We start from the raw sequence: 10,000 nt of genomic DNA on the forward strand, positions 1-10,000 counted from the left end.
ACACAACTCAGCACAGTGCTTTGAAAAGGTACACACACACACACACACACACACACACACACACACACACACACACACACAGAGACAACGCGGCACAGTGCTTCGAGAAGGTACACACACACACACACACACACACACACACACAGACGGAGACAACGCAGCACAGTTGTTCGAGAAGGCACATACACACACACACACACACACACACAAACAAATTCTCTCTCTCTCTCTCTCTCTCTCTCTCTCTCTATCTCTCCCTCTCTCTCTCTCTCTCTCTCTCTCTCTCTCTCTCTCTCTCTCTCTCTCTCTCTCTCTCCTTAGCCTATGTCCTGCTTATTGAGCTTCACAACCAGATTCAGCAAACTTTTCATGTATAATTACTCACACACACTCACACACACGCGATGATGATAATATTATTGTCATTAGTCTGATAATTATGATGACGGTGATGATGATGATGATGATGAGTGTGTGTGTAGGTTTTAAAGGCCTACCCTAATAACTATGATGTGTGTGTGTGTGTGTGTCAGGGCTTAACACTAACACACGCCAGGTAGCCAAATGCGGGTGAAAGTCGGCGTTGGCTAGTAGATACCGAAGGTTCACTAGCCATTCTGGCGGGTCCGTCACTATTCTAAATGATGAGGCACCGCATTTTGTAGTTTTTTCCCTCGGACCGTCTTTGCTACAAACGCAATGCAATGCGATTTCGCGAGCCTACAATACCCATGAAGCACCTGTGTCACGTGTCACCTGTGTCTCACGCACAAGAGGAATCTGATAGAGCTAGTCTTGCGAATATGAGTGGCAGCAGCGAGCTGCCGGCACATCAGCGCGCGTTTGGAAATGCCACTGAAAACCTTCACGTGAAAATAAAGTAGCTAATTTCATCTCAACTGACCTGTTTTGGGATCTGTAATTAGTACAATGCATAGTAGTAGTGGACATTAAAATGACCAAGGCGAGAGGAGAACACCTCAGTCTTGTGAAAGTCTTGAGACTAGCGCAGTGATAAGACAAGGACACATGCGGCATTAATAATGTTCGGTTTAAATCATTTTCTGATTTGCCTGTATGTCTTCATACCTTAATATTCCTCCATGTTTCTTGTGCCGTTGTTCCCGACTGTCAAACGGGGCTTAAACAACGCGCAGTAGTAGCCTTCCAGACAGTACAAAATCATGTCCCATGTCCCTTCTAATGTGCCCATCTTGCTTTGCGTCCGTTTAGCCTATATTTTAAACAACTCAATATTAAACGGAATGAGGAAGTCGTAGCTCCTTCTGTAGTTACCGGTCGCATATGTGTGTGCCTTCTAGTAGATAGCCTACTTTTATGAGAAAATATTCCAGAAGAGGTGTTATTCCACATCCATAACCGAGGACATGCGAAGCTTGGCAATGACTTTGCACTATCTACTTTGCGCATCGAAAGTGCCCTTCAGATCAAAGACGGAAATATTTTGCTCTCATGTAGCTTACATTTGTGCCCTTCCACAACACTGTGCTTGGTGTTTCTGCACGGCTATGCCATTCCTCAGATAAGTTAATCTGTTCTTATAGCATGCATGCATGCATGGACATTGGACCAGTTCACAACAATTCTAGTTATTATATTATATTATATTATATTATATTATATTATATTATATTATATTATATTATGTTATGTTATATTATGTTATATTATCCTACATTACATTATTACAGCCTATTATATAATTCATTAAAGCTGCTATGATGGTTAAGAAAATTATGGCTAGTGAAAATGCCCAATGGCTAGTGAGTCAGGAAAACCACTAGCCAAAATGGCTGGTAAGCGAAAAAGTTAGTGTAAAGCACTGGTGTGTGTGTGTGTGTGTGTGTGTGTGTGTGTGTGTGTGTGTGTGTGTGTGTGTGTGTGTGTGTGAGTGTGTGTGTGTGTGTGTGTGTGTGTGTGTGTGTGTGTGTGTGTGTGTGTGTGTGTGTGTGTGTGTGTGTGTGTGTGCGCGCGCGTGCGTGCGTGCGTGTGTGTGTGTAGGTCCTGAAGGCGTATCCTAATAACTATGATGGTGTGTGTGTGTGTGTGTGTGTGTGTGTAGGTCTTGAAGGCGTATCCTAATAACTATGGTGTGTGTGTGTGTGTGTGTGTGTGTGTGTATGTGTGTGTGTGTGTGTGTGTGTGTAGGTCCTGAAGGCCTATCCTAATAACTACGAGACCATGAAGATTTTGGGATCCCTCTACGCCCAGTCAGACAGCCAGGACAAGAGAGACATCGCCAAGGTAACACACACACACATACACATACACACACACACACACACACACACACTGGACAAGAGAGACATCGCCAAGGTAACACACACACACACACACACACACACACACACACACACACACACACACACTGGACAAGAGAGACATCGCCAAAATAAAACACACACACACACACACAGACACATTTTACTTCTTTATTTGGATTGACAGATATACATTTATCATGGCACAATCCAAATGTGGTTTAAAAGGAGTCCGATACAGCACTAGAATTTTCTGTTCATAATGATAAAGGTGGCACCTGCGTTTCCATATGAAGAGGCTCCCAATGATGCAAGATATTGAGCAAAATTTTGTGAATTTGCTTGGCCCTTCTTTTTGACAGTCCACACGCACACGCACGCACACACACACACACACACACACACACACACACACACACACACACACACACACACACACACACACACACTACGCAGCCTCAGACAGCCAGGACAAGAGAGAGATCACCAAGGTAACACACACACACACACACAGTGCTAGTGTGTACACAATACGCTGCATGTAAAGTAAGGCCCGGTACAGTACAGGGTGTGTGACACTTCTGTAGTAACGTGACCAACATCTTGCCAATCTCATGACGGCCACGTCCCTCTGGAAGACTTCAAGCTTGTTTATTTACTTTTCAGAGTTTGTTACATCTATTTTGTTGTCTAATAATTATTAGTGTTGCAGCGATACTGATACTGTACCAGTATCGGTGGCTGGGTGGATCGGCACTAAAATTGTCGAGTACCAACAAATAGGGCACCGATACCATTTACAGATGCTTGTATGACACTTAAACAGCCTTGAAATTAGTTATTTCATAGATATTTAAAAAAATATAAGAAGTTTTGCTGGATTCACTTTGTATTAGTCTTTTTCCTGTTTCACAAATGTAGGCAGCAGCCTGACAAAGCCATGCAATGATTTTACATCTGAGTAGTAGGCACTGCAGCCCTTCATATATATATACATTTCAAATAGGGTGGTATCGGTATCAGTATCGTATCGGTATCGGTCGATACTGCACAGCCAGGTATTGGGTATCGGGGCCAAAAAATGGTATCGGTGCAACACTAAAATTATGCCCACCTGATGTATCACACCACCTGGTTTTATACACATATGCAGCACGGCCTGGGATATGATGTAAACACACCCCTAGTGTGGCCGGGGTCATCTAAAGCAGGGGTTTCCAACCTTTTCCAACGTGGGGCCCACTCGAAATAGTTAAAATGTTCGGGGCCCACCTCTGACCCAATTAAGAATAAAATTCTAATAAATCAACAACAACACACACCAAAATATGATTATTATTTTTGGAAAATGATTTCAAGGCCTTCTTGGAATACCTGCCCCGGCCCATAGGTTGGGAATCACTGATCTAAAGAAAGCGACGGATGACGTGTCTAATATGGATAATGTGTATATTGTGTGTGTGTGTGTGTGTGCGTGTGTGTGTGTGTGTGTGTGTGTGTGTGTGTGTGTGTGTGTGTGTGTGTGTGTGTGTGTTTCAGGGTCACCTTAAGAAGGTAACAGAGCAGTATCCCGATGACGTGGAGGCCTGGATAGAACTGGCCCAGATCCTGGAACAGACGGATATACAGGTGGGAGAAACAAGAGTGTGTGTGTGTGTGTGTGTGTGTGTGTGTGTGTGTGTGTGTGTGTGTGTGTGTGTGTGTGTGTGTGTGTGTGTGTGTGTGTGAGACCGACATCCAGGTGGGAGAACATTTAGCTTAATTTGGTTTGTTTCAACAAGGACCAAAGTACATTAATTACAAAGTAAAGAGATGACCTGCACCCGGTTATACATTATATATTGTTGTTTATTCCACTCCACCAGGGTGCGCTGTCTGCGTACGGCACTGCTAGCCGAATCCTGATGTCTAATATATATAATACTGTGTTGTGTATTCCACTCCACCAGGGTGCGCTGTCTGCGTACGGCACTGCTACCCGTATCCTGCAGGAGAAGGTGCAGGCTGACGTGCCCCCGGAGATCCTCAACAACCTGGGGGCCCTACACTTCAGACTGGGGAACCTGGGGGAGGCTAAGGTAACACACACACACACACACACACACACCTTTCCCCTTTAACCTTTAACCTAGGGGAGGCTAAGGTAACACACCAGACACACACACACACACACACACACACACCTTTAACCTTTAACCCGGGGAGGTCAAGCTAATATGTAACCTTTCCCCTTTCCCCTTTAACCTGGGGAGGCCAAGGTCACAGTATATCTATATAACCCCTAACCTTTAACCTTTAACCTTTACCCTGGGGAGGCCAAGGTCACAGTATATCTATATAACCCCTAACCTTTAACCTTTAACCTTTACCCTGGGGAGGCCAAGGTCACAGTATATCTATATAACCCCTAACCTTTAACCTTTAACCTTTACCCTGGGGAGGCCAAGGTCACAGTATATCTATATAACCCCTAACCTTTAACCTTTAACCTTTAACCTTTAACCTTTACCCTGGGGAGGCCAAGGTCACAGTATATCTATATAACCCCTAACCTTTAACCTTTAACCTTTACCCTGGGGAGGCCAAGGTAACACCTAATGGGCTACACTTGCTACGTGAACTGCAGACATGGGTCCAATAGCAAGTGGGGCGATTGTTTGTAGATCAGGAGTGCGTTCCAATATGCGGCCTTGCCTCCTCCACTTGTGCTTGTCTCCTCGTACCAGGAAGTAATATGTCATGATCTTGCAAAAGATCAATTGTAAAGCCTTCTTCTCATTTGCAATTGGGACGGTGAATGAAAAACAGTCCCTCAAAAGTTGTTGTAGCTTTGCTGACCGCTGGGAAACTTAATCGGTTTCCCCCCGGAGGAGGGGCCAGGAGGCGGGGCGAGGAAACAAGCACAAGTGGAGGAGGCAAAGTTGCATATTGTAACGCACTCCGGCTGTGATGGCACCTGATGTAACCTTTAACCTCATTATAACCCCTTTAACCTGGGGAGGCCAAAGTCATCCAAGGGCAGACTTTAACCCTTTCCTCTTTCACCAAGGGCAGTAACTTGCACACGATCATCCCCTCACTTCTCTTCAGAGACATGCGGTCATACTGGTTATGGAGGTGGGCTTAAGTAGCCTGGTCCTGACCATCCCATAATACTTCCATTTCATTCCGTATTTATGGTCTGGCATTTGTTTGCTCTGACGCGATTGCAGGAAGCATGAAGTTTGCACTCAGTTCTGGTTTGAAATTATTGGACACCTCTCACCCAATCGCCGGCAGTTAGTCAACAACAACATAGAGACCAATGGCTCTGGCGCAGATGTGTACGTCATTGTCACAAGCGTGCGCTTATTTGTTTATTGGCTGTTTTCTGGGGGGGTGGGGGTGTTGCAATCAAAATCCTTTGGTCCTTTGGTGGAAGGATGGCTCGCGAGGCTAGGTCTTAAGATCAGAGGGTTGGAGGTTCGAATCCCACCCTTAACTCTCCCTACACCTCCCTCCATGGCTGAAGTCCCCTTGAGCAAGGCACCTAAGTAGCCCACACTTGTCCAGGGACTGTAACCAGGGCTGTAGTGGAGGGTAAACGCACGTAAACGCCGTTTACGCACCTCTGGAATTTAGGAAATAGCGTTTACCCACCTCTAAATAGCGTTAACCCACCTCTAAATAGCGTTTACACCGCTCTTAATGGCAATTACGCACGTCAACGTTCCCTGCGCCTTGTGATCTGCCGTTGGAATAATCCAAAATAAATTTGGTGTCATTTAAAAAATATTGTTGAACATAGCCTACTTAACGCTTTAGTAGGAATCATTTTCATCCACTCCAGGTTTCTCTCTACCGTTCGCAAATTAGTCACGCCCTTCTCATCAAATCTAGCCACTTCGCACCGTTTGTCCGAAAGAAGTAGGGGACAAGCCAGTGCGCCCCATGTTTACAAGCGAAAGCGCATCTGCCCGCCGGTTCTACGGACGGCAATGCCGATAGAAACGCAAATGCACGTTCGCGGTGGAGTTGGGGAAAAAATCCCGCGTGTGAAGCCAGGTATGAAAGTAACCTAACACAGGAGTAAGCCTAGTAACACCACCAAATCCATCATTTAGGGAGGTACAAGTTTTGTTACACCTTGTCACAAGACTTAGCCTAAAAATTCTTTCATGATCTGACATGTCCAAGTTATTTGCAAAAGCAATTTCTCAGAGCTAGAAGGACTCATTCCTGAGTTAAGAAATTATAAGCTTCTTCTTCATCTTCTTCTGTCTATTTCCTTTGCAGTTATTGATAACGCTGTATGGGTTAGCTTATTAATGGTAGGTTAAACTCCAGTTCCTCTCTTAATGGCTGCAGTGCCCATTGCTAATCAGTCCCTCCAGTTTTTCGCGATTCAGCGATCGCGTGGATTCATGCAAATTCAATGATATTCCGCATAATTTCACGATGCCGCGTAATTCCTGTAAAGCCGCATTTTTCCCGCAAAATTTCAACATTCTGTGGAGTTTAGGCCTATTGATTTATATTTTCGTCAAAAAAATAAAAATGTGACTACAATACCACCGGAGACGAAAACCAATACGAAGCATTTTTGTTAATCAGTCCCTCCAGTTTTTCGCGATTCAGCGATCGCGTGGATTCATGCAAATTCAATGATATTCCGCATAATTTCACGATGCCGCGTAATTCCTGTAAAGCCGCATTTTTCCCGCAAAATTTCATTCTGGGGAGTTTATTGATTTATATTTTCGTCAAAAAAATAAAAATGTGACTACAATACCACCGGAGACGAAAACCAATACGAAGCATTTTTGTTAATATGTCACTGAAACATTGAAAAAGAATTGCCTGCTATTTCGGAAGTCGCGACCCTCATCTCAGCTGTTCCGCGTCTCTCCTCCCTCACACATACACGCAGGCGTCGGTGCTGCACACCCATTACCTTTTTTTTAACAGCAGTAGCCTACTTTTCAGTGCAATCATGGGTGGAAAAAGTAGCCTATTGTTGCCCATTTATCCATGACGAAGAAGTGTATGCAGTCATGAAATAGTGGCGGTACTGTCGCACAGTAGCAAACATCTTACGTTAGGCTACATTTTTGCGGAACTTCTCCACTCTCCCCTGTCGCTTTCATGAGCATGCTACCCGACGGTCGTTGTCTGATCTTTTTTCAATGTTCGCTAATGTTTGTAATTTAAGGGTATGTCTATGCGTAGGCACAAGCCTTCTGATAACAATCACTGTAGTGCCGATCGCAAAGGTTTCGGAAGTGTGGAGTTTTGCAACTTGTTTCAGTCAAGGACACCGAGATAGGAAGTGAACGGCCCTTCCACGCTTTCACTGTGTTATTGCAATAAAGTCTTGCGAATCCATGCAACCATGCACACAACCATGTCAACGAGAGCGTGTATGCCATCACAACTTTGCATCAAGCAATAATATGCAACAGCTTGCAATACAAGCACGAGAGAGAGAGAGAGAGAGAGAGAGAGAGACGAGTCTTCCAACAGGTGACATTGTAACGCTTGCATACAGCCTGGCTACTGTACCCCGCGACGCTCTTCATTAGGCCTAGTGGTAGGATACCCACAAGTATTTTTTCATAACGCGCTGTCCCGTTTTCCCCCGAAGTCGTTCTAAAATATCGACAGAGATTTATGAGTGTCGCGGCCATGATTTTTTTTTTACACATTGGACGCACTGGCTAATAAGACGCTCTGACAGCTTTTGACAATATTTTATTATTCTATTATATAGGAAGTGTGTTTCTGAATCTCTCTCTACTTTGTCTTAAGCCTGCTTTGACTGATTGTGGTTTTCAGTTACCAAAAAAACCCAGAAAGGGATGCAAAATCTTTGCAAAAAATGAGAAAATGCCGCAAAATCTTTGCAAAAAATGAGAAAATGCCGCCACAAAATCAGGCATTTTGACCGCAAAAATCACAAAATCCCAGTGCAAAATCCTGGAGGGACTGTTTAATATGTCACTGAAACACCGAGATAGGAAGTGAACGGCCCTTCCACTTTCACTGTGTTATTGCAATAAAGTCTTGCGAATCCATGCAACCGTGCACACAACCATGTCAACGAGAGCGTGTATGCCATCACAACTTTGCATCAAGCAAATAATATGCAACAGCTTGCAATACGAGCACGAGAGAGAGAGAGAGAGAGAGAGAGAGAGACGCGTCTTCCAACAGGTGACATTGTAACGCTTGCATACAGCCTGGCTACTGTACCCCGCGACGCTCTTCATTAGCCTACTGGTAGGCTATACCCACAAGTATTTTTTCATAACGCGCTGTCCCGTTTTCCCCCGAAGTCGTTCTAAAATATCGACAGAGATTTATGAGTGTCGCGGCCATGATTTTTTTTTTACACATTGGACGCACTGGCTAATAAGACGCTCTGACAGCTTTTGACAATATTTTATTATTCTATTATATAGGAAGTGTGTTTCTGAATCTCTCTCTCTTTTGTCTTAAGCCTGCTTAGACTGATTGTGGTTTTCAGTTACCGAAAAGGGATGCAAAATCTTTGCAAAAAATGAGAAAATGCCGCAAAATCTTTGCAAAAAATGAGAAAATGCCGCCACAAAATCAGGCATTTTGACCGCAAAAATCACAAAATCCCAGTGCAAAATCCTGGAGGGACTGGCTAATCTATGAGCACCATGCCACTACAAGTAGGCCCTAGCCTAGCTGAGTAGGCCTAATGGATGATGGTGGAGGGGTAAATTGTGAGGTGTCTTATAAACATATAAGCCTAAAATGTAGCCTAATAGCACTTCATTATAAATGCAGTTGAAAACCACAAATGTTGTGTTTTTTATATTTAGTTTCCAATGTTATAGCCTAATGCCATTCATCTTTGTGGGGAATGGCTGAGATGGGCCTACATGATGATGAATCTATTTTTTAAAAACCTAATGCAGAAAGTGGAATAGGCCTATGAAATTGAGCTGCATTGTTATGCTGTTGAGCTACTCCAATATAGGTGTTAGGCCTACTATCTAGGATTGTAGCAAAGGCACACTCTGCATCATATGATCACACAAATTATGTGATAGGCCTATAGGCCTAACTGAAGAGATTTTAATTGTCATTTATAGTAGACAAATGAATGTGCATGCCAAAAAGTTCTAGTGGCTTTTAAACAAATTACCATTTTGGATGCGTTCATACCGATACTTTATAGGCCTACTATCATGCCTGGCCTCATACCCATTTTCATACCTATAGATACACAGATACACCGATGACCAAAAAAAAAAAGTGTCCTCCTTTTCATAAACCCACATCTGGTCACCCTAACACATGGCCTACTTTTCTTTACTGTTGAAATTTGAAATGTGAATTTGTTGACTGTCATTGATTTAATATGACTTTAACTGATAACATCATGGAATATGGCCAGGACAGCCATACAGATTCGCGACACCTTGCGTTGCTTTGTGCTGTGTCGCGTTGCGTTGCGTCGCGTCACGTCACGGTCTGTCTGATCAAAAAAATCATAGTTTACCCACCTCTAATTTGACCACTACAGCCCTGACTGTAACCAATACCCTGTAGCAAGGCACCTAAGTACCCCACACTTGTCAAGGGACTGACTGTCACCAATACCCTGTTGATTTAAAATAACTTCAAGTCGCTTTGGATAAAGGTGTCTTTGGTTTGGCTTTGGTAAGTGTGATGTAATGTAATAAAGAAATGTAAAATACTTATTG

General features: G+C 43.7%; 1 protein-coding gene across 1 annotated transcript in view; it reads left to right on the forward strand.

The window, feature by feature from the left end:
• ctr9 (CTR9 homolog, Paf1/RNA polymerase II complex component) overlaps nt 1-10,000 on the forward strand; it is a 43,567-nt gene that overhangs the window by 10,410 nt on the left and 23,157 nt on the right. The window contains exons 10-12 of the mRNA XM_063193250.1: nt 2,170-2,265; nt 3,822-3,911; nt 4,232-4,360. Coding sequence (XP_063049320.1) covers nt 2,170-2,265; nt 3,822-3,911; nt 4,232-4,360 — 315 coding nt within the window. The remainder of the gene's footprint in view (nt 1-2,169; nt 2,266-3,821; nt 3,912-4,231; nt 4,361-10,000) is intronic.

Source organism: Engraulis encrasicolus, unplaced genomic scaffold (assembly GCF_034702125.1).
Source record: "Engraulis encrasicolus isolate BLACKSEA-1 unplaced genomic scaffold, IST_EnEncr_1.0 scaffold_32_np1212, whole genome shotgun sequence".
In the NCBI taxonomy this organism is placed as follows: Eukaryota; Metazoa; Chordata; class Actinopteri; order Clupeiformes; family Engraulidae; genus Engraulis; species Engraulis encrasicolus.